Below are 15588 nucleotides of genomic sequence, written 5' to 3' on the forward strand. Positions count from 1 at the left end.
GGGTAAGATTGCCCCTGAAGGACCAGGTTCGCAGCCTCGGGGTCATTCTTGACTCCCAGCTGTCCATGGAGCCTCAGGTTTTGGCAGTGAACCGAGCAGCTTGGTATCAATTACATCTAATAGAGAGGCTGCGACCCTACCTTCCTGCCCATCTGCTCCCATGGGTGGTACATGCCCTGGTCTCCTCTCGCTTAGAATACTGTAATGCGCTCTATGTTGGGTTACCCTTGAAGATGGTCCGGAAACTACAGCTGGTTTAGAATGCAGCAGCACGTTTGATTAAGAACAGCCTCCGCCATGATCATATCACTCTAGTGCTAGAAGATCTGCACTGGTTACCAGTTGTTTACCGGGCCCAATTCAAGCTGTTGGTATTAACCTTTAAAGCCCTACACGGTTTCAGTCCAGTTTATCTAAAGGAGCACCTCCAGCATCATCAAATATGCCGCCTGACGAGATCAGCCTCACAAGACCTTCTCTCGGTACCGCCAGTTAAAACAGCTAGGCTGGTGCGGACCAGAGAGAGGGCATTCTCGGTTGTGGCCCCCACCCTCTGGAATTCTCTGCCCTATGACGCCCGCCATGCCTCCTCCCTGGAGGTTTCCGCCGAGAATTGAAAACCTGGCTGTTTCGGCGGGCCTTTTGGGTAATCTCATTTTTATTCTGTAAAGATGTGGGTGGGTTTTGATTATGTAGAGTTGGTGTTGCATTTGTATTTATATGTTATTTTATTCATTTGTACGTCGCCTAGAGTGGCCGTTTCATACGGCCGGATAGGCGACTTAGAAATAAAATTTATTATTATTGTTATTATTATTTTAAATTGTTTTAAGATTTCAAATTGTGTTTTAAATTGTTTTTAAATTATGTGTTTTTAAATTTGTATATTTGTTTTAATGTTTTTAGTTACTGTAAACCGCCCAGAGAGCTTTGGCTATGGGACATTATATAAATATAATAAATAAATAAATGAATAATTCCCTTGCTTGCTGTGGAGACTCAGCACTCGCCCACCTTCATCCATCCCTCTCCTTGGCCACGAAGAACTGCTGCTGCAATGGGCAAAAGAGGAGCCCTTTGCCTCTGTTGGTGCCCATGGGCCGGAGCCCTGACAGGTCAGGGGGAACCCAGAGGGGGGCAGGATGGATGTTATAGGGGGTCAAGGGGGAGGAGGGGAATGGGAGGGGTCCTGGCCCTGGGCACTGTGCTGTGGTGGGAAGAGCGTGGAGGGAGTTGCACCCCAGCATCCTACATTTGTCCAGCCTCCTGGTCTCCCCGTGGCCAGCCAGATGCCCCCAGAGGAAGGCCACCAGCAGGCAGAACCAGAGCCAAGAGCTGCCTCTTGTGGGAGCGATTTCCTCGGGTTCACTCTGAGCTGCGGGAAGAAGGACTTTCTTGTCTGTTCTGAATCTTCTAATACACAAAAATAGGGATCCACCTCATGTGGTCTCAGGCTGCTGGCCCATCTAGCCTCCTATTGTTTCAGGCAGGACTACCCCCCAGCCCCACCCGGAGATTCCGGGGACTGTCCTGGGACTGTGGCTTGCAAAGTGGATGCTCTGTCACTCAGCAACACGGAAAGGCAAAGCTGGATTCAGACTGTCTGGCTGAAAGACCAGGATTTATGTTGCCTGTTGTAAAAATATATAATGTGATTCTGGTCCCAACGCAGGCCTCCCATTAGATCCATCACACACACACACAGACGGGACCACCAGGCACAGGCGGATTCTGCATGCAGACCTCTCTCTCTTCAGTCATTTCCCCCACAATATCTCCATAGTCTGCATTCACTCCCATTTTTAAAAGTTCTCTGTGTCTGCAAGTTCTAGTTAAATTATTATATTAGTCAACAGGTAAAGCAGTAGACAACCCACTTGTGTGGGCAAGTGAATTTCATTATTTTACCGTCAGACCTCCGTCAGACCTCCCTATCTTCCTCCCTTGCTTCCTCCCTCCCTTCTTCCTTCAATTTTTCCATCCTTTCTCCTCCCTCCCTCCCTCCCTCCCTCCCTATCTTCCATCCTCCCTCCCTCCCTCCCTATCTTCCATCCTCCCTCCCTCCCTCCCTATCTTCCTCCCTCCCTCCCTCCCTATCTTCCTTCCTCCCTCCCTCCTTCCTTCCTCCCTCCCTTCCTCCGTCCCTCCCTTCCTACCTCCATCCCTATCTTCCTACCTCCCTTCCTCCCTCCCTCCTGTCCTCCATCCCTTCCTCCCTCCCTTCTTCCTTCATTTTTTCCTTCCTGTCCTCCCTCCCTTCCATCCTTCCTTCTCCCTCCCCCTCCCTCCCTCCCTCTCTTCCTCCTTCCCTCCCTCTCTTCCTCCTTCCCTCCCTTTCTCCTTCCACTCTTCCTCCCTTCCTTTCTCCTTCCACTCTTCCTCCCTTCCTTTCTCCTCCCTCCCTTCTTTCCTTCCTCCTCTCCCTCCCATCCTCCCTCCCTCCCTCCCTATATTCCTCCCTCCCTTTCTTCCTGCCTTCCTCCTTCCCTCCCTACCTCTCTTCTTCCCTCCCTTCAATCCTTCTACCTCCCTCCCTCCCTCCCTCCCTTCCATCGTTCCAGGGATTCATGGCTTTTCGCCCCGGCATGTCCCTGTTAAGGCAGAGAGTTAATGAAGAGACAGTTTAGGGGGCTTGGAAGGACACCGCCCCTCTCCTGGGGACCTTGTCCTTGGGGCGGCCTCCTTCTTCCTTGGGACAACAACCCCAGCTGCCCTCCTTCCAAGCCAATTCTCCCTCTTTCTCTCCCCCCATGTCCCCCACCCCATTGTTTCTCCTTCAGTGGAGGACACGGAGGTGGAGCTGGACTTCTTCCAGGACAGCTTCACTTTGGAGATGTCTGGGGAGTTCCTGCAGGACTTTGACGAGAAAGAGCTCCGGCAGGTGGACTGGGCCCAGAAGCAGAATCTCTGGAGTCTGCCGGACTATGCCAGCCGGGTCAGTGCCAACACGCAGGGTGCCCTGGCCAACATGGCGGTCATGAAGGGGAACGTGGAGATCCTGATCCAGCGCAGCAACCGGATGCAGACCCCGGAGGGGCTGGAATCTCCCTCTTCCCCTTCCCCTCCTCACATGCCCAGTTTAGTTGGCCTCCCCCTGACACGCACATGCCATGTCACCTGATGGTCCAAATAAGGGGACCTACCTGCCTTCTTGATCTCCCCTCACCAATTAAATTAGCATTCATTATTAGTGGCCAAGCTAAAAGCAGGAGCTGCAGGGAGATTCCTGGTCTCCGCTCTCTTGCAAAGAAGGCTCACCCTTGTCCCTTCCCAGCCTCCACACGCTCTGCTTGGTGCTGATGCTGGAGGCCAGGGCGGGTGGGGGCTCCTTCTCGGGTGGAGTTGAGCCTCAGCTAACCCAGAAAGGACAGGAAGGGGGCAGGCATGAGTTTCAGGCGCCTCCGCTGCCAGAAGAAGCAGAGTTGGGGATTGTTGTGTCTGAGCAGGACCTTGCGGGAGGGGGTCAGCCTGCACTCCAGCCAGTTCCCATGGGTAGCGCACTCTCCGAGGAACAGAGCACGCCGCCCTCAGCTGATGCAGAGGACTTGTTGGGGGAAGCTCCAGAGACAGCACCAGCTCCTCCCTTGCCAAGCAGTTCCCAGGGGGATACCAATGTGGCACAGCTCCCTGACCTCGAGCCCGTTGCTCGGGAGCAGGTGTCTTCCGATGAGCCGTTGGATGCGCGTCCCCTGTCTCCTCGTTCCCACCGCCACAAGAAAGGGACAGGGCAAAGACAGGAATTACGAAGGAGTCAGAGATTACGTTCGAAAACATTTCCTACATAAGCCTGCCGCTCCCAGTAGGGAGTCGTTGAGTCAACTTCCTTCACACGCTGCAGAGCATGTCTAGAGTATAGTTAGGGATTCTAGTGAGTTAGCGCAGGGTTTCCTATGAAGCGCAATGCCTTTGATGTATCCATTACTCTAATAAAATCAGATTTACTTGCACCCACACTTCAGCCTCATTCGTCCGGCTCTGGATGGGACAGTTTGACTCAACCAACATCCCTACTCGAATCTGTTCCCATGGCGAATGACATGGACCAGAACGGAGCAAGGGGGGAGCACCCATCACCATGGAAACCTTGTATGCCACCTGTCATGGCCCCGTCAGAGGACTCCTCAGATGAGGACGACTCGGGAGTAACAGCAGCAGACCCAGGAGCAGCAGACTCAGAAGGAGACACGGAGGAGCCTCCTGAGAATCCAGCTCCTTCTCCCCCTCAGCTGTTGAGCACCCCAGGGACAGCAGAGGCCCTGCAGCCAGACACAGACAGTGAACAGGATACTCCCCCTCACCTGCAGAATGTAGACAGCAGAAGGTCAGGCAGAAGAGAGGCAGGCCTGTCTCCTTAAGGCCCAAACGCTCAGGGCTCACACCTGCTGTCAACCCTGCTTTTTATAAGGCACACCTTGGCTGCAGCTTGTTGCTGACTGCAATGTCAGGCGTGGCTTGTGTGTTCCTAGTTTCCTTGCAATCTCTTTTGGACTGACCCCTTGGCACTTGATCCCAGACCTCTACTGACCTCGCTTCTGGACTCCGGACTCGGCAAGTATGCTTCGGACAGGCCTGGCCCTTATCAGATCCCCTCCTCCTAGACCTGGCAGATTTATGGCCAGACTGCCGGCTAAGGACTTTGCTTCCCTGCCAACCACCCAGGAATTTCCAGTCCCCACCGGCACTGCTCACGCAGTGTAGAGCTGACAGTTTGCAGTCAGCCCAAAACAAAGCAGGCAAATGAGGGAGTGGGGGAAGTGCTGACTGTGATGTTCCTATATTAATGTATATATGGTAAGTGTTAGTTGTTTAGAAGATACATGGTAAGTGGAGTGAAAGAGGGGGAGTGAATGGGCAGTAGAATGCGAGATGATTGGCTGAGTGTTTAAAATGGCTGAATGTATAAAAGGAAGAGTGAGAGTGGAATCTGGGGGGGGAGAAGAGAACTGAGTGGGTTGCTTGGTGGGGTTTAGAGAGTTGTTTGCCAGGAGGGAGGTGGAGTTCGGATTAGTATTGAGTAAAACCATATGCTTATGTGCCTTAAGAAGAAATCTTGTTAATCTTGTTAGCTTTGTTATCTGTAATAAATACTTAATTTGGTTTACCAAAGGCCTGATCCTTGGCTGGGGTTTCACAGACCAGAAGGGAGGGTAAGGTAATGACCAAGGCTGAAGGGGAACTGTAACAAATGGTGGCAGCGGTGAAGAGAATAACAATATCAGTATTCAGAGTCTCTGGGAATACTAGTATTAGTATATAGAGCGGGGAGAGAAACCATAAGAGAGAGCGGTCCAGACTGGTGGAGTCCCTGGTGGTGCCTAGTGACAGGCAGTAACCACGAGCAGGTAGGAACCTGACAGGGAGAGCCAGGGAAGGATGCATCACACTGACCATGGAGCAACTCCAGCAGGAAAACTTGCTCCTGCGCTCACAAGTAGACCAGCTGTTGTTGGCCGTCCAAGGCGTGCAAACCCAGCTAGCAGCAGCCCCACCCCCTCTCCCTACAGGGAGAGCCAAGTGCCCTGTGACCCTCCCAGAGAAATTTACTGGGGCTTCCGACCAGCTCCCAGCCTTCTTGGCCCAGGCCCAGCTCTTCATGGAGTTACGAGCAGAGGCCTTCCCAGATGATAAGACCCGGGTGGGATTCTTGATTAACCTGTGCACCGGGGCCGCAGCTAGATGGGCCACATCCCTACTCCTCGAGCGGAGCCCCGTGCTCAATGACCTCGCTGCCTTCACCAGAGAACTGAAGGCTATGTTCGAGGACCCAGTCCAATCAGCTACAGCCAACCGCCGCATATGCAGGCTGCGGCAAGGCCGACGCCCCTTGGGGGAATATGTAACAGACTTTCGCCTATTGCAACAAAACCTGGGCTGGAACGAATGGACCAATTTCAGGAGGGGCTGTCGGATGAGCTCCTGGATGAGCTAGCTAGGGTGGAACGCCCTGGAACCCTGCACGCCCTCATACGCCTGTGTCTCCAGATTGACGGGAGGCTGGAGAGCAGGCGTGCTGCCAACCGACCCCAGCCAGTCTACAGAGCATCAGCCCCAGTGGCTGGGCCCTCGGCGCCCGTCGGTAAGGACCCTACACCCCCGGCAGAACCGATGCAGCTGGGAGGGGCTTGGCCACGTCTCTCTGTGGCCGAAAAGCTGCGACGCCGGCAACAGGGCCTCTGTCTGTATTGCGGGGCCCCGGGACATTTTGCAGCCCAGTGTTCTGCAAAACCACCCACAGCCCCTGCCTCGGGAAACACCCATGCCCCAGCCTTCACAGGCCCCTGAGCCGGGGCAACCTCGTGGTTCAAGGGGCCTGCCACCTCAGTTCCTCACCGCCCAAGCATCTGACCGTGTTGATCGCACTGACAGTCCCCGGAAGGGGGACCCTACAAGTACCCGCCATGCTGGACTCGGGATCCACCAGCAATTTTATGGACGTGTCCTTTGCCATGCTCCACCGGGTTCCTAGTCAACCCATTCGCCGCCCCCTCCTGGTGGAGACTATTGATGGCTGGCTTCTCGCCTCGGGCCCTGTAGTACAGGAGACAGTGCTGCTCGACGTGGCCCTGGGGGAGCACGAGGAAAGCCTCTAGTTCTACCTGGCTGCCGCACCCCACTTCCCGGTCGTGCTGGGCCTGGCGTGGCTCCAGCAGCACAACCCCATCATCCAGTGGTCCACGGGCCGGCTGACCCTCAGATCCCCCTATTGCCAAGCCAACTGCTGGAGGCCGAAGGAGCGCATCCTGATGACCCAGGAGGCAAGCTCCGTGCCCGAGGCCTTACCGCAACAGTACCGGGAGTTTGCGACTGTGTTTCGGAAGCAAGAGGCAGACCAGTTGCCACCCCATCATCCTTACGACTGTCCCATTGATCTGCTCCCCGGAGCCAAGATTCCCGTGGGCCGGCTTTACTCCCTGTCGGAACCCAAACTGGCAGCCCTCAGAGAGTTCCTAGACAAGAACCTGCGCCGAGGGTTCATTCGCCCTTCCACGTCCCCTGCAGCCGCCCCTGTCCTCTTTGTCAAAAAGAAATGTGGGGAACTCCGGCTCTGCAATGACTACCTGTCAGGCCCAGGATGCGACTCAGGAACCAGACCAGAGGTTGTAGTTAATTCGTGTTTTATTAGAGTAATGTCCAACAAAGACTGCGCTTTCTCATGAAGCAATACAGGGATACAGGTCCTGCGACATTGGGAGAAAGTTGACAGAGCAAGGGGCTGCTTCCCGCCTGTTCTTTAGGAAGGGGCTAAATGGGCGCGCAACCTTTCGCTCCTCCTTAACTCCCCCTCAGGTACTGCTGAATAGTTCTCCCAACGGAGGGATGTAAGAAGCGCCCCACCCACCAATCATCAGGATTAGGACCTGTGCTTTTAAACTTGTTTCTAAATGACATGGATTTGGGGTGAGAAGCAAGGTAACCAACTTTACTGTTGATATCTAGTTCAGGGTGATTAAAATAAAGAAGGATTGTGAGGAACTCCAAAAGGAACTCTCCAAGCAGGCTTGGCTATTAAAGAGCAAATGCAATTAAATGTAAGCAAGCGTCAAGTGATGCACAGAAGTGAAAAATCCTAAGTGAACTGGTGGTGACTGACAGGAGAGAGACCTTGAGGTCATAGTGGATGCCCCAATTAAGATACTGATGTTATAGGTATGAAATTTGTGAATTCCATGTGAGGGATCATTAAGACACAGATTGAAAATAAAACTGCCAATATCATAACGCCATTATACACTTCTAAGATGTGATCCTACTTGGATGCTGTCTTCAGTTCTGGTTGCCTGTCCACAAAAATAGCATTTTAGAAGTGGAAGAGGTAGAGAAATGGGCAACCTAAATGATCAAGGGTGGCAACATTTGGCGATTTTTGCTGTAGAAAAAAAGCTTAGAGGAGTCATGATAGAAGTGTGTGATCACAGCAGACATTTAAAGCACATTCAACACAAATGTAAAGCACATGGCTTCCCCCAACGAATCCTGGATAATAGTTTTTCCTCACTGCACTACATTCCCAGCACCCTTCATAAACTACAACTCCCAGGACTCTTGGGGGGAAGCGATATGCTTTCAATGAACACTGTGGATGTGCCATAAAGGTGCGTGGTGTGGAGAAATTGGATAATATCCTCTGATTTAGTAGGGAACTTACACCTGGTGTAGGAAGAGGGAGGGAGGTAGCTCCCACCAATTTGCACACATTTCAAGAAAAACGTCACTCGCTAAACAGTTTGTCTGCCGGGCTACCCTAAAACAAGGAGGGCGAGGCCACGTTTGGGCTTCCCTAAATTAAACGGTGACCTTGATTCTAACAGAATAGGAAACTGGGGAGGGCTGGCAGAATGAAGGCATTGAAAGAAGAGCCTCTCTATTCAACTATCGCAGCTGAACCAAAGGACAACTGAGGACACATGCAGAAGCGGCCCATTTAGCTCGCTGGTGTCTACTTAGCTCTATGCCAACTATGAGGCGCCTCCATCTCCAAGCTGAAGGCCACGAATTCCATCACCAGAACCACAGACGTTGCGAGGGATGCTTCGATCCGGCCCCAACACAACCAGCCCAGCCCAGCTCAGGGGGGAGGCAGACGGGATGGGGCAGAGCTGCAGCCTCCGATCTGGAGGGTCTGCGGGGAGGGGGCGCTTCAGGGGGGTTCTCGCCCCCTCCCACCCTCCCCTCCGCCCCAATTGCCTACCTTTGTCGCCAGGCTCCCCCCGCGCAGCCCCGCTCGCCAACATCGCCGCGCACGAAGAGGGGCTCCTCCGGCGCTCCCAGCCTGCATGTCTCGCCGAGAGGCGGGACAGGAAGGGGAAGTCCCTCCTTTGCGCTCTTCCCTTCCGCTCCGTTGTCCTTTGTTAACCCTTAAAGTGGCTGAAGCTCCTCGCCTGCTTCGCAGGGAGAACGTGGGGAGGCGGGAAGCCCCTTTCTCGCCGGTGACCCTTCTCCATAGTAAAAACAAAATTTCCAGGCACCATTTTTAAAAAAGGCTTTGAGGGAACAGCTTAGGTTAGCCTAAACCCCGTTTCCTTTTGCCTGTTAGATTTCTCTGTGCAGGGACTTTTTGTGCTGAGAGGCCCCGAATGGCAGCAGCAATGGACTGGGCCCCTAACTGCAGCTGGCGCATCCCATTTTTAATTCCCCCCGACATCTGAACAAGAAAAAACTGTCCCTGCAAATAGGACACCAGGACAAGTGCCACCGTTTGATCTGCAGCATCTCTCCCTGGCGTGCTAGATTTCTACTTACGGGGGTATCAGCCCACTGCCCTCATCATTGAGGTCTGTGTGCAGATCTTGCCTGGGCTGGGAGGGAGGGGACTTTTCGGGGAGGGCACGGTGAGGCAGTGGTGGGGGCCTCCTCCCTCCCTCCTTCCCTCCTTCCCTCTGTGGCTCTTTTCAGCTATGCAGGGAGAAGCCCGCCCCCCTCCACTGGGACCCTCCAATGAGGGCCCCCCACTCCCTGTCTCCAGGCCCTTGGGACTACAAGTGGGGTATCCTTTCCTGACCCCCCTGCTCTCCCTTGTGCCCCCGGGGGGATTCGGGGGGGATATTTCCCCATGCATTGAGCTCCACTCCCAGCAGTTTCAGGGAAGGGAGAGGGGGAGACTGGCCCCGATCCAGCCCGCTGCAGCCACCCCAGAGCCAAGAGAAGTAGGTGCAGCTTCCAGCCCCCCGTGAAGTCCCCCCTTTACCCCAAACAGCAACAGCATGGAAGAATCACCTTTTTTGAGAATGGCAGAGCTGAAGAGGTAAGCCTAACATCGGGGGGGGGGAGCCCCACAAGCACCCCCAGGGCAATAGGGCACCAATCCCTTACTCAGAGGGAGAGAGATTTCCATGGGCGGTTTCTCCCCATGCTCAAAACCTTGCTGGTTGCCACTTATGGGATCATGAATTAATGCCCCCCAATACAGCTGGACTCACTTGCTAGAGCCATCTGGAGGGCCTGGCCCCACAGGCAATTGGATGCACACCTGGACTACCTCACAGGCTGTTGTAAGGACCACCAGGGACTGCCTGTGAAGTGCTTTGAACATTCAAAAGTGCTCTCCATAGGGATGCTGAACCCTATTAGGACAACAGGAGGATTAAAAGCAGATCACGACCAAAATATGCAACAGTATTAAAACAACAAAGGAAGAAAAAATGGAATGGGGACATAAGAACATCGGAAGGGGCTGCTGGTTGAGGCCAAAGGGGGCCCACCTAGTCAGAATCCTGCTCTCTTAGTGGCCAACCAGATGCCCCCATGGGAAGCCCACAAGCAGGACCGGAGCCCAAAGAGCGCTCCCCCCTGCCTGACTCGGTTTCCAGAAACTCCAACAGTGAGGCAGAGCAATGCTCTCAAGAGCCTTTTCCTCCACTGGTTTGTCTAATCCTATCTTCTCTTTTTGTAAACATATTTTATTGATTAAAGCCGCCCAAGCTGGTGGCCAACATGGCTTCTTGTGGTAGGGGGTTCCATAGTCTAACCAGCTGCTCTGTGGAGAAGTCCTTCTCTCGGTCCACTTCCTCCACACCAGGCATAATTCTATAAGCTTCTATGATGTTGCCTCTTATTGCAACCCTGAAGTTGGCTCCTAGTTCCCAGTTCCTTAGAATCATAGAATAGTAGAGTTGGAAGGGGCCTATAAGGCCATTGAGTCCAACCCCCTGCTCAGTGCAGGAATCCAAATCAAAGCATTCCCGACAGATGGCTGCCCAGCTTGCCTCTTGAAGGCCTCCAGTGTCGGAGAGCCCACTACCTCCCTAGATAATTGGTTCCATTGTCGTATGGCTCTAAAAGGAAGTTTTCCTGATGTCCAGTCGAAATCTGTCTTCCTGCAACTTGAGCCCATTATTCCGTGTCCTGCACTCTGGGACGACCGAGAAGAGATCCCGGCCGTCCTCTGTGTGGCAACCTTTCATGTACTTGAAGAGTGCTATCATATCTCCCCTCAGTCTTCTCTTCTCCAGGCTAAACATGCCCAGTTCTTTCAGTCTCTCCTCATAGGGCTTTGTTTCCAGTCCCCTGATCATCCTTGTTGCCCTCCTCTGAACCCGTTCCAGTTTGTCTGCATCCTTCTTGAAGGGCAGAGACCAGAACTGGACGCAGTATTCAAAATGAGGCCTAACCAGTGCTGAATAGATGGGAACTAGTCCTTCACGTGATTTGGAAACTATATTTCTGTTAATGCAGCCTAATATAGCATTTGCCTTTTTTTGCAGCCACATCACATTGTTGGCTCATATTCAGCTTGTGATCAACGACAATTCCAAGATCATTTGGTTTCTTTTTCCTAAGTGTAGAACTGTTCTTGAAAGTTCAAAACACTAAAAAAGAAGAAAAGTTGACAGCTACAGCAACTTCAAGCCAAAGTTAACATGTCTCTAAACCCCAACATATATGTTGGGGTACCCTGTATGATATATCACTATGATCGGCAGGACTCTACCCGTCAAGAATAAGAATACATTTATGCAACCAAATTAAAGAGTCTTCTGATATTATTATAAATACATAATGATGTCATAAAATCATCAAAAATAATAAACGGGGGTTGCCCACCCCAAAATCTGCTCTGGGCCAGGACAAATCATACACCCCAGGAAAGGAGAGGGTGTCCTCTATGAGATGCCAATGCGTCCCACCTGGCCCAGAGCTTCTGCTGGGCGCAGGGCATGGATGAAGGCAGAGAAAAACAAACAGGAAAAAATAAGTACCTGGGGGTGCGCACCCCAAAATCTGCTCTGGCCCAGGACAAATCATATGCCCCAGGAAAGGGGAGGGTGTCCTCTCTGAGATGCCACTGTTCCCTGTCTGGCCAAGAAATTCTATTTATGGTAGACTGACGTAAAGGAAACAGGGTTTAGATAACCTAAGCTGTTCCCTTGAAGCCCTTTTTTAAAAATGTGCCTCTCATTTTTCGTTTTAATATGGAGAAGGGTCACCGGCCAGAAAGGGGCTTCCGGTCTCCCTGCGAAGCAGCCGAGGAGCTTCAGCCACTTTGCTCTTAACGGGTTAACAAAGGACAACGGAGCGGAAGAGCGCAAAGGCGGGACTTCCCTTTCCTGCCCCGCCTCCGTGCGAGAAATGCAGGCTGGAAGCGCGGAGCTCTCTTTGTGCGCAGCGATGTTGGCGAGCGGGGTTGCAAGGGGGGAGCCTGGAGACAAAGGTAGGCAATGGGGCACGGAGGGGAGGGTGGGAGAGGGAGAGGACCCCCTGAAGCGCCCCCTCCCAGCAGACCCTCCAGATCTGGGCATGCAGCTCTTCCCCGTCCCGTCTGCCTCTCCCCTGAGCTGTGTTGGGGCCGGATCGAAGCATCCCTCGGGCACATCACAACACTGACTTTTGTTCCTAATTCCCAGTTCCAGTTTTGCTTGAAAGTTCAAAACACTAAAAAAAAGAAAAGTTGACAGCTACAGCAACTTCAAGCCAAAGTTAACATGTCTCTGAACCCCAAAATGTATGTTGGGGTACCCCGTATGATATATCACTGCGATCGGGGGACTCCCCCCATCAAGAATACCAATACATTTATGCAATCAAAATCATCAGGCTTCTGATATTATTATAAATGCATAATGATGTCATAAAGTCATAAAAAATAAGTAACTCGGGGTGCCCACCCCATGATAACCTCTGGGCCAGGACAAATCATACACCCCAGGAAAGGGGAGGGAGTTTTCTATAACATACCAGTGCGTCCCGCCTGGCCCAGAGTTTCTGCTGGACGCAGGATATGAATAATGGCATCTACGCAAAACTTAAATGGACAAACAGCGCTCAGAAAAAAGAAGTAACGGGGTGCCCACCCCAAGATCTGCTCTGGGCGAAGACAAATGATATACTCCAGGAAAGGGGAGGGTGTCCTCCACAAGATGCCATTGGATCCCATCCAGCCCAGAGCGTCCGCTGGGTGCCAGGCACACATGAGGGCATCTATGCAAAACCAAAATAGAGAAAAACATGGTGAAAAAAATCAGTAACTGGGGGTGCTCATCCCAAAGTCTGCTCTGGGCCAGGACAAATCATACATCCCAGGAAAGGGGAGGGTGTCCCCTCTAACATACCAGTGTATATATATAAAATAAGTAACTGGGGTCCACAAGAAAAACCATTATAGGCTGGATGGAGTGGCATTTCGCAGAGGACACTATCCACTTTGCTCAAGTGAATGATTTTTCATAGCCCACAGCAGATTTTGGAGCGGTCACCGCAAATTAAATATTTCCCCCTATTTATTCTTCATTATTTTAGCTGGGAAAGATGGGCATCTCATAGAACACACTCTCTCTTTTCCCGTGGTGTATGATTTGTTCTGGCCCAGAGAAGATTTTGGGGTGGGTACCCCGACTTACTTATTTACTTTGGGGTGCTTTTTGTCCATTTTGGTTTTGCGTACATGCCCTTATGCATGCCCTCCGCCTCACAGAAGCTCTGGGCCAGGCGGGACAAACTGGCATCTCATAAAGGACACCCTCCTTTTTCCTGGGGTGTATGATTTGTCCTGGCCCAGAGCAGATTGTTGGGTGGGGACCCCCAGTTACTTACTTTTTTCTGCCTCTTTTTGTGCCTTTTGGTTTTCCGTGGATGCCATTATTCGTGCCCTGCGTCAAGCAGAAGTTCTGGGTCAGGCAGGATGCACTGGTATGTTATAGAGGACACCCTCCCCTTTCCTGGGGTGTATGATTTGTCCTGGCCCAGAGCAGATTTACCTTATTTTTTTCAGCCTCTTTTTGTCCATTTTGGTTTTCTGTAGATGCTGTTATTCATCCCCTGTGCCCAAGAGGAGCTCTGGGCCAGGTGGGACAGACTGGTATGTTACAGAGGGCACCCTTCCCTATCCTGGGGTATATGGTTTGTCCTGGCCCTGAGCAGACTGTTGGGTGGGCACCCCCCGTTATCTATTTTTCTCTGTCTCTTTTTGTCCGTTTTGGTTGTGCATAGATGCCATTATTGGTGCACTGCACCCAAGAGAAGCTCTGGGCCAGGTGGGACAGACTGGTATGTTACAGAGGGCACCCTTCCCTATCCTGGGGTATATGGTTTGTCCTGGCCCTGAGCAGACTGTTGGGTGGGCACCCCCCGTTATCTATTTTTCTCTGTCTCTTTTTGTCCGTTTTGGTTGTGCATAGATGCCATTATTGGTGCACTGCACCCAAGAGAAGCTCTGGGCCAGGTGGGACAGACTGGTATGTTACAGAGGGCACCCTTCCCTATCCTGGGGTATATGGTTTGTCCTGGCCCTGAGCAGACTGTTGGGTGGGCACCCCCCGTTATCTATTTTTCTCTGTCTCTTTTTGTCCGTTTTGGTTGTGCATAGATGCCATTATTGGTGCACTGCACCCAAGAGAAGCTCTGGGCCAGGTGGGACAGACTGGTATGTTACAGAGGGCACCCTTCCCTATCCTGGGGTATATGGTTTGTCCTGGCCCTGAGCAGACTGTTGGGTGGGCACCCCCCGTTATCTATTTTTCTCTGTCTCTTTTTGTCCGTTTTGGTTGTGCATAGATGCCATTATTGGTGCACTGCACCCAAGAGAAGCTCTGGGCCAGGTGGGACAGACTGGTATGTTACAGAGGGCACCCTTCCCTATCCTGGGGTATATGGTTTGTCCTGGCCCTGAGCAGACTGTTGGGTGGGCACCCCCCGTTATCTATTTTTCTCTGTCTCTTTTTGTCCGTTTTGGTTGTGCATAGATGCCATTATTGGTGCACTGCACCCAAGAGAAGCTCTGGGCCAGGTGGGACAGACTGGTATGTTACAGAGGGCACCCTTCCCTATCCTGGGGTATATGGTTTGTCCTGGCCCTGAGCAGACTGTTGGGTGGGCACCCCCCGTTATCTATTTTTCTCTGTCTCTTTTTGTCCGTTTTGGTTGTGCATAGATGCCATTATTGGTGCACTGCACCCAAGAGAAGCTCTGGGCCAGGTGGGACAGACTGGTATGTTATAGAATATTATTATTCTTGACTCCCAGCTGTCCATGGAGGTTCGGGGTTCAGCAGTGAGCCGGGCAGCTTGATATCAATTACATCTGATAAGGAGGCTGCAACCCTACCTTCCTGCCCATCTGCTCCCACGGGTGGTACATGCCCTGGTCTCCTCCCGCTTAGACTACTGTAATGCGCTCTACGTGGGGTTACCCTTGAAAACGGTCCAGAAATTACAACTGATACAGAACGCGGCGGCACGATTGATTAAGAACAGCCGTTGCCGTGATCATATCACTCTGGGGTTAGTAGATCTACACTGGCTACCAGTTGTTTACCGGGCCCAATTCAAGGTGTTGGTGTTGACTTATAAAGCCCTATATGGTTTCCGTCCAGTTTATCTGAAGGAGCACCTCCAGCATCACCAATTATGCCGCCTGACGAGATCAGCCACACAAGACCTTCTCTCGGTCCCACCAGTTAAGATAGCGAGGCTGGTGCGGACTAGAGAGCGGGCATTTTCGATTGTGGCCCCCACCCTCTGGAATTCCCTTCCTTTCGACCTTCGCCATGCCCCTTCCCTGATAGGTTTCCACCGGGCCTTGAAGACCTGGCTGTTCAGGCAGGCCTACGGGATTCCTAGGGTGGGCTAGTTTTAATACTGTTATTAACTAGAATTG

At 52.3% G+C, this 15588-nt stretch overlaps 1 protein-coding gene and 1 long non-coding RNA gene across 5 annotated transcripts in view; one reads left to right on the forward strand and one right to left on the reverse strand.

Annotated features, from left to right (window-relative positions):
- Window positions 1–8786, reverse strand: part of LOC133381882 (uncharacterized) — a 32717-nt gene extending 23931 nt beyond the window's left edge. For both annotated transcript variants that reach the window (XR_009761739.1, XR_009761740.1), the window contains exon 1: window positions 8690–8786. This is a non-coding gene — a long non-coding RNA (uncharacterized LOC133381882). The remainder of the gene's footprint in view (window positions 1–8689) is intronic.
- Window positions 8787–9378: 592 nt separating this feature from the next.
- LOC133381842 (zinc finger protein ZFP2-like) overlaps window positions 9379–15588 on the forward strand; it is a 44597-nt gene continuing 38387 nt past the window's right edge. Inside the window, exons 1-2 of one of the 3 annotated variants that reach the window (XM_061621370.1) lie at window positions 9379–12148; window positions 13736–13792. In XM_061621370.1, the coding sequence (XP_061477354.1) occupies window positions 11884–12148; window positions 13736–13792 (322 nt within the window). In that variant the 5' untranslated portion in view covers window positions 9379–11883. The remainder of the gene's footprint in view (window positions 12149–13735; window positions 13793–15588) is intronic. The other 2 variants (XR_009761736.1, XM_061621372.1) reach the window with 2 other exon arrangements.

Source organism: Rhineura floridana, chromosome 3, assembly GCF_030035675.1.
Source record: "Rhineura floridana isolate rRhiFlo1 chromosome 3, rRhiFlo1.hap2, whole genome shotgun sequence".
In the NCBI taxonomy this organism is placed as follows: Eukaryota; Metazoa; Chordata; class Lepidosauria; order Squamata; family Rhineuridae; genus Rhineura; species Rhineura floridana.